This window comes from Anolis sagrei, chromosome 2 (assembly GCF_037176765.1).
Source record: "Anolis sagrei isolate rAnoSag1 chromosome 2, rAnoSag1.mat, whole genome shotgun sequence".
NCBI classification, from domain to species: Eukaryota; Metazoa; Chordata; class Lepidosauria; order Squamata; family Dactyloidae; genus Anolis; species Anolis sagrei.
The window spans coordinates 10,246,039-10,271,475 of NC_090022.1; the positions used below are offsets into that span (position 1 = coordinate 10,246,039).

A 25,437-nucleotide genomic window follows, 5' to 3' on the forward strand; every position below is an offset into this window, starting at 1 on the left:
AGGGCACCCATCCTGGGTGGTGGGTTTTAATAGGCCTCTGACAACTCGGAACAGTTCAGCCGGACGGTTCTTTGCGGATGCAATAGTGGCCACGAAGAAAGTCTTCTTTGCGGCTCTTATTGCCGCGGCATATGCCCTTAAAAAGGACACAAACCGTGTTCGATTTGGCTCGCTCGGATCCAAACGCCACACGCTCTCTAGTTCCCTCTTCGCTTCAACGCTGCCAGCTCCTCGGTGAACCAAGGGGCTGGTTTGCTTCTCCTCATATCCTCTTGGCCTCTCTCTTTCCTCCTTCTCCTCCTCCTCCTTCTGGTGACTCTTATTTATTTATTTATTTATTTATTTATTTCTGGTACTTTTACCCCACCCTTCTCAACCCCCGAAGGGGGACTCAGGGCAGCTTACAGAAAAGGCAGAATTTGATGCCTATACAAATTACACATAATATACAAAAATGTCATTAAAACAGTTATCACAATTAAAACAATCAACAACCAGTACATAACACATCATATAAAACATCATATAAAAGTCATTCTTATAATCAGCGTTTCGTTTTCCAGAATTCCATAGATCCAATCCGTTAATCATTTCCTAGTCAATCATCGAAGTTCTTTCTCTATCTGCCCGCTTGTCCGAATGCCTGGTCCCAGATCCATGTTTTTAGTTTTTTTCCTAAAAGAAAGGAGCAATGTTGCAGATCTAATTTCCCCGGGGAGTGAATTCCACAGGTGGGGGGCCACCACCGAGAAGGCTCTGCTCCTCGTCCCCGCCAATCTCACTTGTGATAGAGGCGGGGTCGAGAGCAGGACCTCCCCAGAGGATCTTAGGCTCCGGGGTGGGACGTAGAGGGAGATCCGTTCGGACAGATACACTGGGCCGGAACCGTATAGGGTTTTGTAGGTCAAAACCAGCACCTTGAATTGGGTTCGGAACTTGATTGGCAGCCAGTGGAGCTGACATAGCAGAGGAGTGGTATGCTCCCTGTATGACACCCCGGTGAGTAGTCTGGCTGCCTCCCGCTGGACTAGATGGAGTTTCCGAGCAGTCTTCAAAGGCAACCCCACGTAGAGTGCTCTTATTTATTTACTTACTTACTTACTTTGCTTATATACCGCTGTTCTCAGCCCGGGGGCGACTCACAGCGGTGTACAACATAAGAGCAACAAAATTCAAGACACAGTATAAAAACAATTCACAATCCAGCAATTATACAAAAACATCGTCATTACTACAAAAACCATTCAGCGTCGTCTCATCGTCCAAACCACAATCCAATATCATTTTCCGTTATTCATTCCTATAGTCATTACTAGGCCTGTTTGATCAAGAAAAAATTTGTTTCTAAATTCGATTCTTAATTGGGGTGTTTTTTTGTTTCGATATTTAAAATATTTACAAAACTTTCCAAAAAAATGTTTTGTTATTTACGAATTTTCGTTATTATTTACAAAACATTTTAGAAAAAAAATTTTTCTTGATCAAACAGGCTAAGTGTGAATGTTGCAGTAATGGTCACCTTGATTAGCATTGAATGGCTTTCTCCCACCCTGGACATTCCATAGATAATATTAGATGATATATAACTCACCATTTGCCTAGTTTCCAACAGACCTCTGAGGATGCCTGCCATAGATGTGGGCAAAATGTCAGGAGAGAATGCTTCTGGAACATGGTCATACAGCCCTGAAAAGTCACACAAGCCGGATGGCGCGCGGAGGCCGCTTGTGAGCCCGCGCGCGCCATCCAATGGGCTCCGGCTCCTGCGCCCCCCTCCTCCTCCTCCTCCTCCTCCTCTTCCTCCCAGCTGGGAGGAAGAGGAGGAGGAGGAGGAGGAGGAGGGGGGCGCAGGAGCCAGAGCCGGATGGCGCGCGGAGGCCGCTTGTGAGCGCGCGCGCGCCATCCAATGGGCTCCGGAGGAAGAGGAGGAGCCAGAGCCGGATGGCGCGCGGAGGCCGCTTGTGAGCCCGCGCGCGCCATCCAATGGGCTCCGGCTCCTGCGCCCCCCTCCTCCTCCTCCTCCTCCTCCTCTTCCTCCCAGCTGGGAGGAAGAGGAGGAGGAGGAGGAGGAGGAGGGGGGCGCAGGAGCCAGAGCCGGATGGCGCGCGGAGGCCGCTTGTGAGCGCGCGCGCGCTATCCAATGGGCTCCGGAGGAAGAGGAGGAGCCAGAGCCGGATGGCGCGCTCAGCAGCAGCCTCCATGCCATTAACGAGCGGAGCTTCAGCTCGTAAAATACATGGGGCTGCTGCTTCGATATTTTTAAACCCTTCCGGGTTTAAAAATATGTTTTGATATCGCTTCGGATATGCAAAAAATAACGATTTTAATACGAAATAACGAATTAACGAAACGAAACCGACAGGCCTAGTCATTACCAATCATTGCACTTCCTCTTCTTCCCATTCTTTCTCCAAAGGGCCAAAGGGAGGGTGAAGCCCAACACACCTGGAGGGAGGGCCAGAGTGACCAAACTCCCTCCTCTTCACCCTTCCTAGCCTGGCTGGGAGAGGAGAGCTTGCCTCTTTGGCCTCCCCCTGCTTCTCCTCCTCCTCCTCTTGGCCTCTCTCTTTCCTCCTCCTTCTCCTTGTTGTGAGCCTTCTTCCCATTCCTTCTCCAAAGGGCCAAAGGGAGGGTGAAGCCCAACACAGCTGGAGGGAGGGCCAGAGTGGGCCCAGGCCTTGGACTCCCATGGGGTTGGGGGTCACCAGGTTCTCCAACTGGGGGATCCTTGGGAGGAGAGACAGGCAGGCAGGCAGAGAGAGAGAGAGGCCCAGGGCTTCCCCCTCCCCACCCACTCTCCTAATGAAGCTGGGCCCAGATTGACTTCTGTCTCTTGGTTCTTCTTCCCAAGAAAGGCCATGGGAGTGTGGTTCCCAGAGAGGCAGGAAGGAAGTGGTCCTCCTCAGGCCCGCCTTTCCTGCCGCTCTAGGAACCAAACTCTCTCCCCTTTGCCCCCTCCTTCCGGTGAGTCTGATTCGCAGGCCTTCTTCTCCAAAGGGCCAAAGAGGGGCCGAAGCCCGACACACCTGGAGGGAGAGAGTGGGCCCAGGCCTGGACTCTCAGTGGATTGGGGGCTGTAGTGAAACGTGGGTTGGAGACCTGTGGACTAATGTTGGGATCTCAGCGTTGCCTCTCTGGTGGGAGGCCTGAGGCCCAGGCGTTGCCATAGCAGCAGGGAATCATAGAATCAAAGAGTTGGAAGAGACCTCATGGGCCATCCAGTCCAACCCCATTCTGCCAAGAAGCAGGACTATTGCATTCAAATCACCCCTGACAGATGGCCATCCAGCCTCTGCTTAAAAGCTTCCTCGTGTTCAGATGGAATCTCCTCTCTTGTAATTTGAAGCCATTGTTCCATTGCGTCCTAGTCTCCAAGGAAGCAGAAAACAAGCTTGCTCCCTCCTCCCTGTGGCTTCCTCTCACATATTTATACATGGCTATCATATCCCCTCTCAGCCTTCAGGCTAAACATGCCCACCTCCTTAAGCCGCTCCTCATAGGGCTTGTTCTCCAGACCCTTGATCATTTTAGTCTCCCTCCTCTGGACACATTCCAGCTTGTCAATATCTCTCTTGAATTGTGGTGCCCAGAATTGGACACAATATTCCAGGTGTGGTCTAACCAGAGCGGAATAGAGGGGTAGCATGACTTCCCTAGATCTAGACACTAGGCGCCTATTGATGCAGGACAAAGTCCCATTGGCTTTTTTTGCCGCCACATCACATTGTTGGCTCATGTTTAACTTGTTGTCCACGAGGACTCCAAGATCTTTTTCACATGGAAGGGGTGGAGCTCACTGCCACTGTTGGAGAGGAGAGTTGGGACAGGTTCCTGCCCAGGGTCCCTTCAGAGGAGAGAGTGGCCCTGGCTACGGAGGAGGAGCACTCAGACCCACACTGGATCTTCACCACACTTTGCACACTACCACATGGCCAATGTTGAATACTGGAGGGGTTGGGAGGGGGAGGGGCTGTTTCTGAATTCTGGGAGTTGTAGTTCACCAACACCAAAAAGGAACAGAAGGACAGGCAGAGAGATCTTCAGCCTTATCTACCAAAAGGGTTCCTATGTGTTTTCTGATGGTTTTTGGCGACCCCTCTGAAATCCTCTCGCGACCCCCAGGTTTATTTATTTATCGTGTCATCCGCAACCAGTGCTAGAAACAATATCATACAAAAGCTGACTGGCACAACCTGGGGATCACAACCAGACACAGTGAAGACATCTGCCCCTGCGCTATGCTACTCTGCTGCTGAGTATGCATGCCCAGTGTGGAACACATCTCACCACACTAAAACAGTGGATGTGGCTCTTAATGAGACATGCCACATTATCACAGGGTGTCTGCGCCCTACACCACTGGAGAAATTACACTGCTTAGCCGGTATTGCACCACCTGACATCCGCCGGGAAGTAGCAGCCAATAGTGAAAGGACCAAGGCAGAGACATCTCCAGCTCATCCCTTGTTTGGGTATCAGCCAGCACGTCAACGACTCAAATCAAGAAATAGTTTTCTTAGATCTGCAGAGACACTCGCTGAAACACCTCAGCAAGCGAGAGTCCAAAAGTGGCAGGCTCAAACCCAGCACCTCAATCCGTGGGTGATACCAGATGAGAGACTCCCCCCTGGGCACACAGAAGACTGGGCGACTTGGAAGGCGCTGAACAGACTGCGCTCTGGCACCACGAGATGCAGAGCCAATCTTAAGAAATGGGGCTACAGGGTGGAATCCGCGGCATGCGAGTGCGGAGAAGAGCAAACCACTGACCACCTGCTGCAATGCACCCAGAGCCCTGCCACATGCACGATGGAGGACCTTCTTGCGCCAACACCAGAGGCACTCCAAGTGGCCAGATACTGGTCAAAGGACATTTAATAGAATACGGATGACACGATAAATAAATAATCCGCAACCAGAACATTGTATTACATTTCTAACAGAACAAAACAAACAAACAGAAAAAACCCACACATTTTGCAAACTTTGTAGCTGATTAAATGTCCTTTGTCCAGTAGCTGGCCACTTGGAGTGCCTCTTGTGTTACTATAAGGAGGTTCTCCATCGTGCATGTGGTGGGGCTCAGGTTGCATTATAGCAGGTGGTCTGTGGTTTGCTCTTCTCCACACTCGCATGTCATGGATTCCACTTTGTGGTCCCATTTCTTGAGGTTGGCTCTGCATCTCGTGGTGCCAGAGCGCAGTCTGTTCAGCGTCTCCCAAGTTGCCCAGTCTTCTGTGTGCCCAGGAGGGAGTCTCTCATTTGGTATCAGCCATGGACTGAGGTTCTGGGTTTGAGCCTGCCACTTTTGGACTCTCGCTTGCTGAGGTGTTCCAGCGAGTGTCTCTGTAGATCTTAGAAAGCTATTTCTTGATTTAAGTCGTTGACGTGCTGGCTGATATCCAAACAAGGAATGAGCTGGCAATGTGTTACTGCCTTGGTCCTTTCACTATTATTTATTTATTTACCTTACTTATATACTGCTGTTCTCAGCCCGAAGGCGACTCACAGCGGTTCACAACAAATAAGAACAGCAAAAATTCAATACTACAGTATAAAAAACAGTTAATAACCTAACACATTACATAATTAATAACAATTACTACAATAACCATTCATTGTCGTCTCATCATCAAAAACATGATCCAGATTCGTCATCCATTGTTCCATTCCAGTGTTCATTAACCAATCATTGCACTAATTATTCGAATGCCTGCTCAAACAGCCAGGTCTTCACTTTTTTGCAGAATACCATTAGAGATGATGCTAGTCTAATGTCCGTAGGAGGGGCGTTCCACAGCCGAGGAGCCACCACTGAGAAGGCCCTATCTCTCGTCCCCGCCAGCCGGGGACTATTGGCTGCTACTTCCCAGCGGATGTCAGGTGGTGCAATACCGGCTAAGCAGTGTGATTTCTCCAGTGGTGTAGGGTGCAGACACCCCGTGATAATGTGGCATGACTCATTAAGACCCGTTGCAAACTCTGTTCCTGCGGGAGAAAACCTTGCTAGCACGTCCCTGACGTCACGAGACTCCGCCTCTTGCCCCGCCCCTTTCTCCACCCCTTTCTCCGTGCGAGAGTGGTTTTTCCTGTGCTAGGGCAGCATTGCCAGCGTACTCTCTCAGTTGGCAGAATTCAACTGAGAGAGAACGCTGGCAATGCTGCCCTAGCAAAGGAAAAACCAGTGTTTTTCTTCTCTAGCACGGAGAAAGGGGCGGAGAGAGAGGCGCAGGCTCATGACGTCAGGGATGTGCTAGCAAGGTTTGCTCCTGCAGGAACAGAGTTTGCGACGGCTCTAAGAGCCACATCCACTGTTTTAGCGTGGTGAGATGTGTTCCACACCGGGCATACATACTCAGCAGCAGAGTAGCATAGCGCAAGGGCAGATGTCTTCACTGTGTCTGGTTGTGATCCCCAGGTTGTGCCAGTCAGCTTTCGTACAATATTGTTTCTAGCACCCACTTTTTTCTTGATATTCAGGCAGTGCTTCTTGTAGTCTTAAATAACACAGATATCTTTAAATGAATTGTACATATATAATTGTCCTATTATAATGAGCTTAAGTACAGATATCAGTTTAAGTAACTTTCATAGTACATACAGGACACACTTTAATAGTGCAACAAACACAATATATACGATTTACAAAATAATTACATAGGTCAAAAAGATCAATTTCAGTATGTCCACAAGGTTTTCAACAAATATTCACAAGGTGTTCCACAAACTTGGGAATATATGTAGTTCACTTTGAATATATCAAATTTTGAAGCAATTCGTTTTGTGTTCAGCAAACTTGGGAATGCACCGTAGTGTTCCATAAGCTTGGGAATATAGTTCACGTAGAATACATCAAACTTGGAAACAATTCTCGTTGTGTTCAGCAAACTTAGGAATACACAACAAGGTTCCCCGGGTGTTTTGTGTCGTTTCAAGAGTAGATTCTCTTCATCAGGCTTCTTGGGGGTTATTTCATTCAATCAAATGTAATAGTCACTTCTGTAAAAACCACGGAAGTGACTATTACAAGGACACAAAACACAAAAATTCGTGTCAGCTCACCCATTCATTTTGGAGTTATGTTAATCCCCCAAATGAACATTACATTGATCCTGGGGGGAGGGGGTCCCATCTGAGATGGGACTAAAATGATCAAGGGTCTGGAGAACAATCCCTATGAGGAGCAGTTTAAAGAGGTGGACATGTTTAGCTTCAGAAGAGGACTGAGAGGTGACATGATAGCCGTGTATAAATACGTGAGGGGAAGTCATAGGGAGGAGAGAGCAAGCTTGTTTTCTGCTGCCCTGGAGACTAGGATGCAATGGAGCAATGCCTTCAAACTACAAGAAAGGAGATTCCACTTGAACATGAGGAAAGACTTTCTGACTGTGAGAGCTGTTCAGCAGTGGAACTCTCTGCCCCGGAGTGTAGTGGAGGCTCCTTCTATGGAGGCTTTTAAACAGAGGCTGGATGGCCATCTGTTGGCGGTGCTTTGAACGCGATTGTCCTGCTTCTTGGCAAAATAGAGTTGGACTGGATGGCACACAAGGTCTCTATGTGAAGACAGAGGAGACAAGGTGGAACTGTCTTCCTGGCCCCTCTCTTCACTCTGGTCCCAGAGCAGTAGTTTTTGTCTCTTGTTTCAAAGTCTCTTGGTTCTTCTTTGCAAAAAAGGCCATGGATCATGAGGCATCAGCTGAAGGAATCATGGGGGGATCCAGTGTGGGTTGGGACTGAATGGGAGCTCAGTGGGAGGCCAGGTGACACCAGGTGGGCCTGGAGGTTGGAGAAGCAGAGGCCCAAGTGGAAGGAGGGCCCAGCATCACCTGGCTCTGTTTCTGTGCATTTCTTTATTGTGCAGCTAAAGTTAATTTGTCCATTTTGGCCATTTCAAAAGCTTTTGTAATGCAATTATCTGGTGTTGGCTTGTTTTGTTGTTTCCATAGTTTTGCGTATTCAGTTCTTGTTGCTTCAAAATTGGTGTTGGGACTGAATAGGAGCTCAATGGGAGGCCAGGTGGGCCTGGAGGCTGGAGAAGCAGAGGCCCAAGTGGAAGGAGGGCTCAGCATTGCCTGGCTCTGGAATTAAGAACGGGCTTGTTTTCACTCTCCAAGAAAAAGCCTCCCGAAGCCTTTTATCTAATTCTGCCTTTCTTTCTCAGAAGAAATGTGAATGTTGGCTGGCAGTTGTGGAGTGGAGTCTGTTCAGGGATTTCTTTTCCTTGAGAGAAGAGCATCTAGGACCCACTTGTCTTCTTCATCAAAGGGTGGTTCTAGCATGGAGAGACCCAACTCACCTGGACCTGAAGCAGGATTTGGGAACAGTGGAGCATCCTGGGGAAAACCAACACATAAGTTCCTGAGCGTGGACCTTTATAGCTCACACATGCAGCGGCAGCGCTTCAGGCAGTTCTCCTTCCGAAAGGGCGAGGGGCCCAGAGAGGTTTGCAGCCGCCTCCATTCTCTCTGCCGCCAGTGGCTGAAGCCAGAGCAACACACCAAGGCGGAGATGCTGGACCTGGTCATCCTGGAGCAGTTCCTGAGCATCCTGCCCCCAGAGATGGGCAGCTGGGTCCGAGAGTGTGGGGCAGAGACCTCTTCCCAGGCGGTGGCCCTGGCGGAAGGCTTCCTCCTGAGTCGGGCAGAGGACGAGAAGCAGGAAGGACAGGTGAGAGCCTTGCCTCTTGGCTTCACTCACCTTGGGACTGATGGATAGCTTAAAGGTACATCCTTCCTTCCTTCCAAGATGGGACCAATGTGGGAGAGAAGCCGGACTCTGCTCCCTCGGCCTCTTTTCTCACCTGCTCTGCCCCTCCTGCTCTCACCTCCATATCCACTGTAAGCTCAGTTGCTGCTCTACTCAAATTTGATGACTCTGATCTTTCTCCATACTTCTTCTGGAATACTCTGTTCTCTTCCAGGCCCAAGATAACTGTGTTGAAATCCAGCCTGATGTCTCTGAAGCTGAGAAACCTGCACCAGACACCACCCAGAGCCTCCAGCGAAAGGAGTTCAAGCAGGAAGGAGATGGGGCTGCAGCCTTGGAGGGTAAGAAGGAACCCTTTGGGGTGTTTTGCTGTTTTATGCCAGTGTAACTTTCCCTTCAGGGGATTGTAACAAATGCACAATCCATTTGAGCTACATAAGGCATACATGTAGGATCATTTGGCCTTGAGATGTGTATATAGGTAAGCATTTGGTTGCAAAAGGTGTAATTTCAGTGTGATTTGGAGTTTTCTTTATTATTCTACTTCTATATTTGCATACTGCTGGGTGGGACTGAAATATCAGCTGTACAGTATGTTCCCAGGTGAAACCTGAAGGTAAGATGAGCCCTAAAACTGAGCTGGAAGACAAACAGACAGAAAACAATAACTAGAGTCAATTGGAACTACCAAGCCCAGGACTAGTTTCAGTCCAACCTATTCATAGCACTGCATGAGATGAAAAAGTCCTAAACTCCAAACTTTACAATTCCTGGGCTGGAGGATGCTCCTGTCTTCATAGAGTCATTTCCTCATAGGTTTCTTTTCAGGACTGCAATTGGCACCACTGAGACATGTTTATGTGATCAGCTTTCCACCCCTTGCTCTCTCTCTCTCTCTCTCTCTCTCTCAGGGGCTGAAATGATGTTGTTGCCACAGTCTCATCTTCCGCTTTGTGACGGAGTGGAACTGAATCAGGTAAGCAGAAGGATTCCTGGGAGATGAGGAAGAGAGCTGCCTGGGAATCATTTCTTCCAGGTTCAATCATCAAACATCTCTTGAAACGGAAAAGATTGAACCAACATAAATGTAAATCATTTCAAAAGATTCTTGTAATTATTTTCCTTGATTTCCCTAATTTCCCTTTTTCCACCAGGGCCCAGTCGCCTTTAAGGATGTGAGTGTCCATTTCTCCCTGGAAGAGTGGGCTCTCCTGAATCCTGGTCAAAAAGCTTTGCACGGGCAGATCATGGAGGAGATCCGTGGGATGGTGGACACTCTTGGTAAGGCTCCCTCACGGATGGGGATTTCTATTTCAAAATGCAGGATCCAAATCAGCAGCTCTCTGGTGGAAATAATGTCTGAAATCATCTCAATCACTGAGGGTCCTCAAGGCAGGGCTTAAGTTAGAAATAGGTGACATAGTGTAACATTGACTTGGTGCCTGAATCACAGTGATGTTGCCACCAGTTTGGACTACTGTGGGAAGACTTCCATAACTGGAGCCAAGTCTAAGCGTACCACACTCCCTCGCAGCAATCACCCCAGATCAGACACACTCCTCTCCGTCTCTCCCTCTCTCTCTCTGTGAGGATTTGTGTGAGAGAGAGGCAACGAGGGGGAGGAAGCAGATTGGCTGGAGTTAGTGGCCAGAGAATGGATCATCCAAAAGAACGCACTTCCCTGGCTTCAGATACATAGATGTGGCTATACATCTTATTATCTGACCTACAAGGAGCACTGCTTGAATATCAAGCAAAAGGTGTATGCTAGGAACAGTATCATACAAAAGCTGACTGGCACAACCTGGGGATCACAACCAGACACAGTGAAGACATCTGCCCCTGCGCTATGCTACTCTGCTGCTGAGTATGCATGCCCAGTGTGGAACACATCTCACCACGCTAAAACAGTGGATGTGGCTCTTAATGAGACATGTCGCATTATCACGGGGTGTCTGCACCCTACACCACTGGAGAAACTACACTGTCTAGCTGGTATCGCACCACCTGACATCCGCCGGGAAGTACCAGCCAATAGTGAAAGGACCAAGGCAGTGACATCGCCAGCTCATCCCTTGTTTGGGTATTAGCCAGCATGTCAACGACAAAGACACTCACTGGAACACCCCAGCAAGCGAGAGTCCAAAAGTGTCAGGCTCAAACCCAGAACCTCAATCAATAGCTGATACCAAATGAGAGACTCCCCCCTGGGCACACAGAAGACTGGGCAACTTGAAAAGCGCCGAACAGACTGCGCTCTGGCACCACGAGATGCAGAGCCAATCTTAAGAAATGGGGCCACAAAGTGGAATCCACGACATGCGAGTGTGGAGAAGAGCAAACTACAGACCACTTGCTGCAATGCAACCTGAGCCCTGCCACATGCACAATGGAGGACCTTCTTGCGGCAACACTAGAGGCACTCCAAGTGGCCAGATACTGGTCAAAGGACATTTAATCACCTACCAAGCTTGCAAACCTTGTGTTTTGTCTGTCTGTTTGTTTGTTTGTTTTGTTAAAAATGTAATACAAATATCTGGTTGCTCCTGACACGATAAATAAATAAATATCTTATTATCGGTGTGGTATTCAACCTTGTTTTCCTCCCAGCCAGTCAGGCTAGCCTTTGCATGTCTGAAGCCAAGCTCTCTTTCTGCATTGCCTCTCCCAACATACAAACAGCCCCTGCCTCAGTCATTCACAAGTCATACTGCGTTCCATTTTCTGTTCTTGTGAATAATTGGGATTTTTTGTGCACTGGGAGAGGCATATAGCAGTGATCAAACTCTCTGCCCCTCTCTTTCAAGTGGTGAGAATGTCATTCATGGTAGATTCACAACTGCAGAAATCAAACTGAGTCCATCTTTTTGAAACACTCTGTATATGTATTCCACCCTAAAAGTTTGGAAATAGTGAATATATCCCCTGCCACTGTCACAAGAAATTTAATGTGCAGATTTTATAAATGTGGATTTAATATGATGTCTGGGAATGAATGGAAGGATGTATTTTAGAAACACCAGTAGAATATTAAGGCCTGCAATGACTAACTACCTGCTTGCTAGAATGTGGATAAAACCTGCCAATGAGATCTGAAAAGTAATCTCTGATAAGAACGGTACAGTGATAAAGGAAATGTTTGCAACCTTCCGTATGTTAAGAAGGAAGTCAACACAAGCCTTGTGTTTGTCAACACCAATCAAGAAGACTCAACATCTGGCCAGGAAACCAAGATGGAGCCAGGATGGAAGAGGTCTATCATTAATTTACAACTTTGGGACTACATCAAGGGAATATTCCTATAAAAGACTCAGTCCAATACTGCTCAAATTGTGACCGACCTGAGGAGTCTGGTTCACCCGCTCTGCTCTGCTCCAAGGGAAGGAGAGAGATAGTGTACTTATGGAGAGTGGCAGATCTGCACAGGAGCAGTCTGGTCACTTTGGGGCTTCCTTCTCAAGGGAAGAGGAAGAAGTGCGCTTTTGGAGTCTTAGATTTTGTGCAGGGAGTCAGGTTCTGCTGTATGGAAAACAGAGATCTGGTCCTTGGCATTGTTCTTAGGGAAGAAGCTCTGGCATTTCAGCGTTCTGAAGTTATGGAAGTTATGGAACTATATGTTGTCAAGCTGCAGGAAAGCAAGGTCTGGCCTAACAGGTGCTTCTCCAAGGAGGGAGAAAAGGATATGGTAATATTTTGGATGCATGTGGATGAATGTATGTACATGGGTGTGAATGTTGAGTGAAGATGCAATTCTCCTTTGTTTTTTGTTAACCAATGTAATTGTAAATCCAGTGTAGTTGCATAGAATCTGTATGTCTGTATGTCCAATGTCATTCTGTGTCTAAACATTTTCTGTAATCTGATATACCCTCTCACACTGGAAATTGCAATAAAAAGAACCTATGCTTCAAAGTTATTGAAAAGTCATTCATGACACCACTTCCCTAAATTCTCATATATGAAGAAGGTGGAGCTCCCCTGTAAAGTGACTGGCTTGACTTTGGAACTGGGAGTGGCCACGGCCAACAGGGAGCGCTGCCGTGGGCAGGTCCAGGAGGTCATGAAGTATTGGAAGTGACTGCACGAATACACAACAACTTAGAGGCTCCAGGCAGTCAAACAGTGTCCATCTTTACTGAACAAGGCTGGGGAGAGGGCAGAATTTATATCTGCTTTTCTTCCATTTCTATGTTGCTTTAAGGATCATTTCAATCTCCTCCTTCTACCAATTCCCTAGAGTCCTTATCACTCACATTATCTCTGTCCTTCTTTACAGCAGATAACTGGGAAACCAAACATTTGAGACACGATGGAGGCCTTCCTAGACACCGGGAAACCTACAGAGAAGATGGAGGTTCTGCCAGAGAAAGGCCCTACAAATGCAATGTATGTGGGCAGTGTTTTACACAAAATATGGGACTTACACTTCACAAGACACTGAGTGCCGGGAAAAGCCATTGTAAATGGAAAGTATCAGCAAAATGTATTGCTGATTACAAACCGCCAGATCTGAGTCAAGGTGAAATATTTAAAGGAACCGAAGATTTAATGAGCCAGGAGTGTGGGAAATCTTTTATCCAGAGTTCACACTCGGAAAGCCACAAAAGACTCCACGCAAGAGAGAAGCCATACCAATGCAAGGAATGTGGGAAATGCTTTGCTTACAGTTCAGTCTTGGTGAGCCACAATAGACTCCACACAGGAGAGAAGCCATACCAATGCCAGGTGTGTGGGAAATGTTTTGCTGTCCGTTCAGCCTTGGTGAGGCACCAAAGAGTCCACACAGGAGAGAAGCCATACCAGTGCCAGGAGTGTGAGAAATGTTTTGCTCGCAGTTCAGCCTTGGTGAGGCACCAAAGAGTCCACACAGGAGAGAAGCCATACAAATGCCAGGAGTGTGGAAAATGTTTTGCTCTCAATTCAACATTGGTACGCCACAAAAGAGTCCACACAGGAGAGAAGCCATACCAATGCCAGGAGTGTGGGAAATATTTTGCTTCCAGTTCAGGCTTGGTGAGCCACAAAAGACTCCACACAAGAGAGAAGCCATACCAATGCCAGGAGTGCGGGAAATGTTTTGCTGAGAGTTCACACTTGGTGAGCCACAAAAGACTCCACACAGGAGAAAAGCCACACAAATGCATGGATTGTGGGAAATGTTTTACTCGTACTTCATCCCTTAGGAAGCACCACAGAATTCACACAGGTTAGAAAAGAAACAAATGCTAGGCATGTGGGAAATGCGTTTATTGTTGTTCATACTTTTTGAACCATCAGAGAGAACGTACAGGAGAGAAATCATCCAAAGAGCTCTGACAAAACTAATAAAATGTGTTGCAACAGGGAAATGGCAGGTTCTGGACGTTCTGGTGCAGTATTTATTTATTTAAAAGTTTTGTATACCAACCTTCTCACCTCTCTTGAGGGACTCAGACCGGTTTCCAAACATAATATCACATACAGTCAATAAAACATCATACTTCATATTACAACAAAACATTAAACAGTAGACTCAACATTCAACATTTCCAGATGTAGGGTTTGGCTTGACTTTGGACTGATGTCTTAGCCAACTTTCTTCGTGGATTTGAACTCTTTTTCAGATTTTTTCAGATTTTTGGGAGAATTATATTGCTTCCCTGGACCATGGGACTGGACTGGCTTTCCCTTGGTCAGACTTTGTGGGTAAATGTAATGTACTGGCCTTCTGTGCAGGGCTGGTGTTTGGTTCCTTAAAGGCCAAAAGCCAAACAGCAATTTTCTTAGCTCAAAGCCAAGATGGGGCGGAGCCAGCAGACATCCATTTTTTAACACAGAGCCAAGAGGAGGCGGAGCCAACAGGCAGCCTTGAGGGTATGTGTAGCCACCTGATTGATTAATACCCCCGGGAAGCCGACAGGAGCTTTAGGAGGGTCTTCCCTAGGAGGAGGGACCCTAAGACCCCACCAAGGAGGGTTTGCTACTTTGGGCTGGTGAAGGGATCAATGGGTTTGATGCCCAGGGGCCCGGAATCGGAGAAATCCAGTCTATGACGGATGCCCAGTCTTTTGTCCTTAAGTGGATTTGTGATGAGCCCTGATCACCTTATCCGAGTCTTCCTGTTACAATCAAATAAGGCACAAAGGAGAGGCTTGGGAGGAAGGTCTAGTTTGAGTGAAGTAAACAAAATTGGGAAGGCGACTTCCTGAGGGTCGTCTCGCTCCTATTGTGAAATGACCAAAAGTTGGCAAAAATGAAATTCCAGTCTGATGGCTCCACTTTGAAACCAAATAGGAATTCCAAGTCTTATTGTTCATGCCAGAGTTCCAATGATATGAGGTTTTTGTGTTTGTTGATGGTCCTTTCAATAGCTGACCGCTGCCTTGAGGAGTTTCCCCCCTCCCCATGAGGAAGGGGCGAGGGGTTGGGGTGCCAAGGAAAAATACATGGGGAAATATAGGAATCCAGAAGAAACTCATATCAAACCTCCCTTCCCTCCCTCCACCCGCCAGAGAAATTGATTAAAGTATTAATTTTATTAAAGCATGAGTCCATGGTTCATATTGGGGAAGTTCAGACGTGAAAATGAGTTCCTTTGAGCCAAAAGGAAATTGAGGAAAGTTCAAAAAGTAATGGAAAGGTACTTGATTATCTTCACTGAGCCAAAGAATTGATTTCTGCAATGCCAGGATCGAGTTGGTCTTTTTGGTCCTTGGGAAACTATAACTCCCTCCAAGTGCTGGGGCCCCAAGGTCAGGCTCTTCCCTGAAAGCCTCATGGGGTCCTTGTCGTTGCTAGTGTCTTGGCAAATTGACCAAACTTAACCCCTTTGTGCAGTCTGGTACCCTTGCCCTTTGCAGAACTGTAAGTTACCATCCCTTATGGGGGGAGGGCATGCTCGACTTCACCTTGAGGAAGCAAGTGGGCAGAGCAAAGATGAGGCAAGGAAAAAAAGGACCCATTTTAATGTCAGTTAGGAGTTTGGAAATAGCAGTTAGGATTTTGGGATTGGTAGGAGTTTGGGATTTGAAAAGTGAGGAAGAAGGAACTTTAGCTTGTGTTACATAATAGTTACTTCAAGGAAGAACTATTGGTTTGAACAGACCCTGGAGTTTGGGCTGTTTGTATTGAAAGAACTGTTTAGTGGAATACGAAAAGTTTCTCAGGTTTTGAAGGTCTTGACTGGAACCTGTTGATATCGAGCTCTTTTTGGGAGGGTCTCCCAGCGGGAGAGATCCCTGAAGGCCGCTAAAGGGGTCTTTAAACCTCGGTGAGCAGCCAGCGAAAGCCAATCCAAAGAACGAAAAATATTAAGAATTAATCCCACCGGAGGCTGAAGAGGTTCAGTGACCGAGGCGTTTATTGTGATTCAGCTGAGATCAGATGCATTGCAGGAATCATTCCTCTGCAAGCATGATTTTACAGAATTTCCAAGCATTTTTATAGTACACAGACAAAGGAAAACAGTTTCAAAAACCCCACCCACCCTCTGTCAGCCGGCTTCGGGCTGATTGGCTGGCCGCGGAACAGCTGGGAGGAGGCTTGGCAGCATGCCTCGCCTCCTGTCCAATCAGCGAGCTCCGCTGCCTCTAGGGGGCCAATCGGCGCCTTCCTAGCGCCTCTGAAGATGGTCCAATCAGCAGCCAGGAGGCGGGACGAAGCTTGACAGCTCAGGGGAAATGGTGTGCCCAGGGGGCATCCGCCAGCTGTTATTTAAGTCTTTGTCCTTATCGGCGGGGTGACAGACAAGGGGAACAATGAGTTTCCTGGCTTATGATTGGATTTGAGAGGAAGTATGAAAAGGAGCTATTGATGGCATTCGGACCTCAAAACCTTGTAAACAAGGGGGATCAACAAATACCTAAAAATGATACAATCAGCTTTTTATCCTTGAGTTTCTGTTGACCCTCCTCTCATCTCATTGTCTGCTCTGAAAGTAAGTTTGAAGAGGGGGCCAACTATAGGCCCATGCAAATGTAAATATGAACCGTTTCGGGAGGACAAAGGATTTCCTCCCTGCCACAGTAATCCTCAGGTCACATTCCTTTTGGGGCATGGGTCAAAGAGGAGAAGCAGGGAGGGGGACCAGAGTACATTTCATACAATATTCCATTACATAGATTTCATATATCTTACATTTCATGAGGCAATCCCACCCCCATCCCAAGCAAAGCTTATTACAATATTGGATCTTTATTATAACGCAAACTGGAGATCTCATAGTCCTTTGGCAAAGGTGCGTGGAGACGGAGGCTGCTTGCTTTTTAAGGCAAGCACCAGAAGGAAGTTCGTGGCCAGGGATGGGGCAAACAGTTCATGAAGCAGAGAGTCAATAAGAAAAGGCAGAAGTCCAGTGATGGGCACTGGGTTGGGTAGTAGCAGAGTCCATAGTCCAGTGCATAAGTCAGAGAGTTCATAAAAGAGGAAACAGGAACCCAGTTATGTGCACTGGGTCAGGAAGCAACAGAATCCATTGTCCGGCCCTTGGCGAACTAGATCTTCCGCGCTGGGGCCGGGGGCCGGCCTGGGTGCTTCTCCGGGTCCTCCTGTGGGTGCCCACAGCTAGCCCCTGATGGCAGGGCATGAGTAGGAACGAGTGGTAGCAAGGAAATAACAGGCTGCTTTCACCGAGCCAGCAGAGTTTTGGCAATCAGCTGTTTGCTGTCTAATAATAATACTTTTAAACAAAACGATTATTCCTCGAGCGCAGGAGCCCAAAATGGGAAAAGCGAGATAGCAGTTAGTCTTAGAATTAATAGCAGAAAAATACAAAATTAGAACTGCGCCAATCCGCCATATTACTGTTTTAGTGGTTACTGGGGTCCAAAATGGCGGTTTCAGTATCCGCGAATTGGGCGAACACAGATCCTTGGTCCAGGGGGTGCCTGGAGGCACCTCCCCGCAGGCCCACGGCCCTTCGGAGCCTGAAAAAAGGGGTTGTTCTGATGTTGAATTAGTCTGAGGCAGGAAAGATACAAAAGTATCGAGTGGAAAGATTAAATGTTGCAAGTTTCAAGTGCTTTATTAGGGGAATGTTACAATGTAGGGAGAAAGGAAAGCAAAGAAAGGCTGAGTGCAGTCTTATTATTGAGCTGCCTGCTGGAGCACGTTTCACCAGTTTATTCCAATTGTGACAACCAGGAACTGCGGAACTCTCCGCTGCAATGCAGGCCAATCGTTGGCGGAGGCCCTCCGCCATCACTGTCATTCAAGCACTGCACTACTTCTGAAACCATAACGCTTTGTAGAAGTATTGCCACAACCATGAAGCTTTTGTGCCTGCTCAGAATAAGTACATAAACATCCTTTCTTTGTTGATACCAAACAAAAGTCTCTGAATGCCTCTCATACAAACTACACATAGAAGGAGGTCGCTTGTGGAAGAGTTCAGTATTTGGTGGCGGCGTGTGTGAAATGTTAAGGAGAAAATAAAAGGCACAGGATCCTCTACGGTTGAGGGACACAAAGTGGGATATTCCTCAGAGCTATTAGGGAAGCTCGTTGCAGGAAACATCGGATTTCAAGCACAACCCTTTGAGAAGTTCTGCCTAAGATTTGGCAGAGTCTCCTTTCTTATCATTTAAATCCCTAAATTGGGGTCCTGTTTTTGGAGCAGCAGAAAGAGAGTTCCTTGTGACAATCCTTCAGAGGGTTCAATACAATTCTAATGCCACTTATTTTTAGAAAAACATACTGTAAATACTCGCATATAAGCTCCATTTTTCAGCCCTTTTTTAGGGTGACAAAGGTCCCCTCGGTTTATATTCGGTTGAGGGTCCTGATGGGAAGGCGTGGGGCTGAACAAAGCCCTTCTTTAATTCCCTGCCTTTCCGCCAGGACCCTCACTTCTTGCTGCACGCCAGTGCCTTTCCAGGCAATTACCAACTCTGCTGCTCCTTTGATTTCTAATTCTCAGATGAGAGAGGAGGGATGGCTGCCTTTCAGTTTGAATAAGAAAAGAGAATCCCATTACGCATTTTTAAAAGAAGAGGAAAATACTTGTTTATTCAGTGTCCCTAAGTTTTGCCCTTGACTTATCTCTGAATCAAAGCAAAAGCCACAATTTTGTCCCCAAAACCTGCCCTTGATCTTTATCTTCTGAACTACATGTTCTTTTTGGTATGTAACAAAATAATAGCAAAGTCTGTGTGAGTGATGAAAGCTATCAAAGCAGAGTTGAAAAGAAAAAGAGAACAGAATCCCAGAATCCTAGACTTGGAAGAGACCTCGTGGGCCATCCAGTCCAACCCCATTCTGTGAAGAAGCAAGAAAATTGCATTCAAAGCACCCTCGACAGATGACCATCCAGCCTCTGTTTTAAGGCTTCAAAAGAAGGAGCCTCCACCACACTCCGGGGCAGAGAGTTCCACTGCTGAACAGCTCTCTCCTTTCCTGTAGTTTGAAGCCATTGTTCCATTGCGTCCTAGTCTCCAGGGCAGCAGAAAACAAACTTGCTCCCTCCTCCCTATGACTTCCCCTCACATATTTATATTTGGCCATCATGTCTCCTCTCAGCCTTCTCTTCTGCAGGCTAAACATGTCCAGCTCTTTAAGTTGCTCCTCGTAGGGCTTGTTCTCCAGACGCTTGATTATTTCAGTCCCCCTCCTCTGGACAAATTCATAGAGTTGGAAAAGACCTCGTGGGCCATCCAGTCCAAAGCTCTGCCAAGGAGCAGGACAAATCCGTTCAAAGCACACCCAACAGATGGCCCTCCAGCCTCTGCTTCCCATCTTCTTTTCTCAATGTGTCATCTTTTTTTAGCCTTATACATTTTCCGTATTTCCTTATACAATTCTTTTATCTTAATTTCTACCCTCCTTTCCAATACTTTGCTATTAACAGTTTTGCTGCTGTTAACAACGTCGTTATCAAATTATTTTCATTTTCTTTCCATGTTTGTGTATCTCAGGGGCGACTTGAGAAACTGCAAGTTGCTTCTGGTGTGAGGAGAATTGGCTGTTTGCAAGGACGTTGCCCAGGGGACACCCAAACGTTATGTTTTGCGATCCTGTGGGAAGCTTCTCTCATGTCCCCACGTGGGGAGCTGGAGCTGACAGAGGGAACTCAACCCCTATCCCCGGATTTGAACCGCCAACCTGTTGGTCATCAGTCCTACCAGCACAAGGGTTTCACCCACTGCGCCATCAGGGGCTCCCTTCTTTCTAATCCTCTGTATCATATAAGGAGAAGCCGTAATCTCTTCGTAATGCTTTCTATCTCTATTTTAACTTTCCCCCAAAACTTCTGTATATAGTTGCATTGCCACCACGTGTGGACATATGTTCCCATTTCTTGGCAACCCAACTCCAACATTCTTGGCAACCCAACTCCAACATTCTCTCAGGGTCAAGTACCATTTCCATATCATTTTGGAGGCATTTTCTTTTATTCTTTTTTTTTTTTAAATGATTTTTATTAAGTTTTTCACAATCCACACAAGGAAAGAGGGGGAACAAAAAACAAGAAGATAGATCAGTAGGAAAGGAATAGGTACACACAGAAAAAAAAAAAAAGCAAAAAAAACCCAACATATCTAACTAACATCTAATACATACAAAACAACTACTCAAACTATTCTAAAATGACTTCCACTCCAACCTCCGGATCTTTTCAAAATATTTCTTCACCTTAATTATCTATTCTTATCCCATTGTTTTTTCAGCTTTCTTCTCATAATCATATATCAGGGACCAATCTGTCCTCCTCAAAACTCTTCCTTCATTTCTTCTCAACAGAAAAGTTAATTCGTCCATGTCTCTTATTTCTTTAATTTTCTTCCACCAGTCTTCAATACTCGGGACCTCGCCATTCTTCCAATATTTGGCAAAAACCATCCTAGCCGCCGTTGTGCAATAAGTGAATAATTTATCTTCTTTCTCATCCAATTTACAATCATCATCTGTAAATCCCAGAAGATAATATTCCGGTTTCTTCTTAAAGCTTTTCTTTAATATTTTTTTGTAATTCCTCATGGATAATAGACCAGAACTTTGTTGTTTCTTTACACGTCCACCACATGTGGTAGAAAGTGCCTACTTGCTCACTACATTTCCAGCACTTATCTGATATATTTTGATACATATGGCTCAGTCTACTCGGAGTTAAATACCACCTATAAAACATTTTATACCAGTTTTCTTTTAAATCCATAGCATATGTATATTTCAATTTTTTAGTCCATATCCTTTCCCATTCCCCAAAGTGGATGGGCCTTCTTATATTTTCTGCCCATTTAATCATAGAGGTTTTCACTTGTTCTGTTTCTGTCATCCACTGGAGCAATTTATTATATAATATTGTAACCGTTTTCCTTTGTGTTTTTAGTATTCTATCCCATGTATTCTCATTCCAATCGAAGCCTATTTTTTGGTCTTGTTTAAAATAATCTTTAATTTGTAGGTAATTTAACCAAGTTATATTGCTAAATAAAGTCTTTAATTGTTCAAATGATTTCATCTCTGTTGTTCCCTTCACCAATATATCCTTGTATCTTGGCCATGTCCTCCATCCTAGTAGTCTTCTTTGATGCGCCTCCATTGCTGAGATCCATAATGGTGTTGTCTTATAAAAAAGAGCTTTATACCTCATCCATGTCCGTAATAGGGAGGCTCGCACGAAATGATTACCGAAATTTTTCTCCTTCACCTCTCTGTTATACCATATATACGCGTGCCATCCCACTCTTAAGTCATAACCTTCTAAGTTTAGGCACTTCTCTTTGTCTAAGGTCATCCAATCCCTGATCCAGGACAGTGCGCAGGCCTCGTGATAAGTCTTCAGATCGGGAAATCCCAATCCTCCTCTTGTTTTCTTATCTATTAGGTTCACATAATTAATTCTTGGTCTTTTTCCTTTCCAAACAAATTTCATTAAGTCTTTCTTCCACTGTTTGAACAGCGTTTGACTTCTTATTATCGGTATATTCTGGAACAAAAACATAAATTTTGGTAATACATTCATTTTTATCAAGGATATTCTACCCAGAAGAGATAGTTTCAGCCGGTCCCAGTTCTGCAAATCCTTTTGGACCTTCTTCCAAACCAATTCATAATTATTCTTTAAAAGTTGTCCATTTCTGGCTGTGATCCAGACTCCTAGGTATCTAATTTTCTTAACACCTTCTATTCCAACCTGTTGTTGGATCTTCATTTGTTTCTCCTTATTCACATTCTTAAATAAAAGTTTAGTTTTCTTCATGTTCATCTTAAAACCTGCCACCTTTCCAAAATCTTCTATTTTGTTAATCCAACTTTGTAAATTTTTCTCCGGGTTTTCAATTGTACCTATTAAATCATCTGCAAACGCTCGTATTTTGTATTCAAATTTACCAATTTTTGCTCCTTTAATCTTTTCATCTTCTCTGATTTTCTTCATCAGGATCTCCACTGCCATAACAAAAATTAATGGGGAGAGTGGACAACCTTGTCTCGTGCCTTTCGTGATTCCAAATTCTTTAGTCACTTGCCCATTCACTTTTACCTTAGCTTTTTGAAATTCATAAATAGCATTAATTGCATTATTAAATTTCTCTCCCATGTCCAACTCTTGTATCAAAATCTTGAAGAAATCCCAATTCAAATTGTCAAATGCTTTCTCAGCATCTATTGACAAAAGGGCAAATTCTTTTTGATGATTAGTCTCATAATATTCCAAAAGGTCTAGAACGTTGCGTATATTTTCTTTCATATGTCTATTTGGAAGAAAACCTGTTTGTTCTTCGCCAATCCACTTGCTTAAGAAGAGCTTTAATCTTGTGGCCATAATATTTGCAAACAATTTATAGTCCATATTTAACAAGGAGATCGGCCTGTAATTTTTGATATCGTTTTCCAGTGATCCTTCTTTATGTATCACAGTTATTTCTGCCTCCTTCCAGGAGTCTGGAACCTTTCGATATTTTAAAGCTTCATTCGCTATAACTTTAAAAATGGGTATCAACTGCTGTTTAAACGTTTTATAAAATCCTGCCGTAAACCCATCCGGTCCCGGGGCTTTGTCTGCATTCATTTTACTTATAGCTTTCTCAATTTCCTCTTCTGTTATTTCTTTGTTCAATTCTTCTCTATCTTCATCTGTTATTTTATCCAGTTTCATTTGTCCAATATATTCCATAATATCCTCTTTCTTTATGTCCTCCTTTGTATATAATTGTGTATAGAAAGTCCGAAAGTCCTCCAAAATTTCTTTATCCGTTTTCAAATCCTTGTCCTTAGTACTTATTTTAGCAATATGATTGATTTGCCTCTTTTTTCTAACCTGGTTTGCCAACCATTTACCCGGTTTGTTAGCATTTTCAAAAGCCTGTTGCTTTAGGAATTTCATCTGTCTTGATTGGAATTCCAGCTCCACATGATTTTTTTCCTGTTTCAATGTCACCAATTGTTTCTCTATTCGTTTAGATGGGTTTTTCTTTAACTCCAATTCTTTTACTGCTATTTCTGCCCTCAACTCGTTTATTCTTTTATTTCTCTCTCTGTTCCTTCTTGCTCCTTGTTGAATAAAATGCCCTCTCATGACTGCCTTAAAGGCATCCCAAACCACTCGTGGCTCCATTGAATCTAATCTATTTATTTGTAAATAGTCCTGGATTAACTTCTTGAAATATTCTTTGTCATCTTCCGTTTTTATTAAGTTCTCATTTAATCTCCATTTTCTATGATAATTTTTTTGATTTACCACCATTTCCAAAGGGCAGTGATCTGATAAGTCTCGTGGCAGAATATTAATCTCTTTCACTTTAGTAGAGAGGTTCTTAGTAATCCAAACCATATCAATTCTAGACCAGGATTGATGTCTATTTGAGAAGAAGGTAAAGTCTCTTTTATCTTCGTTTCTAATTCTCCATGCATCTTCAAGGTCGAAGTCTTTTTGTAAATCCATGAATTTCTGAGGGAGTTTCCCTCCCTTAAACTTCTTTTTCTTCAAACTTTTATCTATCTGACAATCGACGACCCCATTAAAATCTCCTGCCAAGATCAGTTCATCAAATTCTGTTTCTTTTAACTTAGTATTTAAGAATTCAGCAAATTTTCTCTTCGGTCCATTGGGTGCATATATATTACAAACCAATATTTTGGAATCTCCAATTATTATTTTCACTGCCACACATCTTCCTTCTGTATCTCTAAATGCCAATTCTGAGTCTATTGAGTCCTTTACATATGTAACCACTCGTCTTTTCTTTTTTTCATAGGCCGAATAATATTCCTTTCCTAATTTTTTATTCGGGAGGTGTGCCACATGTTTATCACAGATGTGCGTTTCCTGTAACATTATTACATCAAAGTTCTGTTTCTTCAGGCTCCTCCATACTCTCTTCCGTTTTTGGGGGGAGTTCATACCATTAATATTATTCGAAAAACATTTTATTTGTCTCTCCATCATTTTATTTATCCTTATCTGATCCCAATCCTGTGTCGCCAAAAGCCAATTCCATTGTTCCAGTTGCCGATTGTTCCGAACTCTGACCTCCTTTTTCTTCCTTTTTCCGTGGTGTCATTCTCTGTGGTTTTGGTTCTTTTCCTAAAAAGCCATAATCCTTTGGTGATTTATATCTTGCCTTTTTTGCCTTTACTCCTTTCCTTGGTGTAGATAATCTTCTTTCTTCACCTTCCTCTATCTCTGCTTCCTCTTCCTCTTCTTCTTCTCCTGGTTCTTCTTCTTCTTCCTCTTCTCCTTGCTCTTCATCTCCTTCCTTCTCTTTCATAAGTTTTTCATAAAAAATCTTGGCCTTATGTTCTGTTGTCAACCAGTATCTTTCTTCCTTGTATGTCACCATTATCCCTTCTTTTCTTTCCCACCTGAACCTTATCATTCTTTTCTTCAATTCTTCTGTTAAGAAAAAATATTTTCTTCTTCTTGATAAGGTTGCCTGTGGGAATTCCTTCAGAACCGCAATTTTCTTTCCTTTGTAAAAGATTGGTTTTTTATTATTGTTATAGAGCACATCATCTCGTACCTTCTTTCTTGTAAATTTCACTATCACGTCTCTGTCTGTCTTATTTCTTCTAGAATAAAATGATGATATCCTGTAGACTTGGTCCACTTCCTGTTCTAATTCATCTCCCTCACATTCCAAGCAATCTGCCAGAATTTTGATTATCAATAATCTTACATCTTCTTTGTCATCTTCCATTATATTTCTGAGTCTCAATTGAAAATCCATTTGCATTTGCAGTAGTCTTTCTTGTTCTAGTTCTATTTTTTCCCTTTGTCTATCCAATCCTTTTATTTTTTGTGTCATCTCCTTTTGTGTTCCTTCCATTTTCTCTTTAGAGGCTTTCAATTCCTTTACTTCTCCATCCAGCTGTGTTATATCTTTCCTTATCTGTCCAAATTCCTCTTTTATTTCTGTTTTCATTACTTTAAATTCTTCTGTCATTTTGGTAATTATTCCTTCTTGTTTCTTATAATACTCCTCATGTTTAGTCTTCATTTCCTCCTTCAATTCTGTTTTCAACGCATCTTGTTTCTCCGATATCTTTTTGATCTCTTTTAAAAGGTTGTCCATTTTAGGATTTATATCCAATGATCCTCTTCTTGACTCTGCTTTACCTGGAGTTGTCATTTCCCAATTGCCTCTTATTTCCCAAAAATCTTTATTCTAATTTCATCTATTATCAATTATAGTATTAATTTTCAAAGCGAAAGTCCATCAATTTAATTTAATTTCGTAATTGATTGTGATGTAAACCAATTTCTTCTTCTTACTTCTTAAGGTCTTCAATTATTCAATTGTTAACAAATTATAA

At 44.4% G+C, this 25,437-nt stretch overlaps 3 protein-coding genes across 3 annotated transcripts in view; 2 read left to right on the forward strand and 1 right to left on the reverse strand.

The window, feature by feature from the left end:
* LOC132765774 (zinc finger protein 850-like) overlaps positions 1-25,437 on the reverse strand; it is a 1,095,673-nt gene that overhangs the window by 666,719 nt on the left and 403,517 nt on the right. The gene's annotated exons all lie outside the window — the stretch shown is intronic.
* Positions 1-25,437, forward strand: part of LOC137094779 (zinc finger protein 208-like) — a 208,478-nt gene that overhangs the window by 126,908 nt on the left and 56,133 nt on the right. The window lies entirely within an intron of this gene.
* On the forward strand, positions 8,230-8,730 carry LOC137094746 (zinc finger protein 24-like). Its single transcript, XM_067465476.1, has one exon. The coding sequence runs from the start codon at positions 8,278-8,280 to the stop codon at positions 8,713-8,715; it is 438 nt and encodes a 145-aa protein (XP_067321577.1). The 5' UTR covers positions 8,230-8,277; the 3' UTR covers positions 8,716-8,730.

Coding starts and splice junctions, on each gene's coding strand:
- LOC137094746 (XM_067465476.1), top strand. CDS start 8,278: ATGGAGAGACCCAACTCACCTGGACCTGAAGCAGGATTTGGGAACAGT.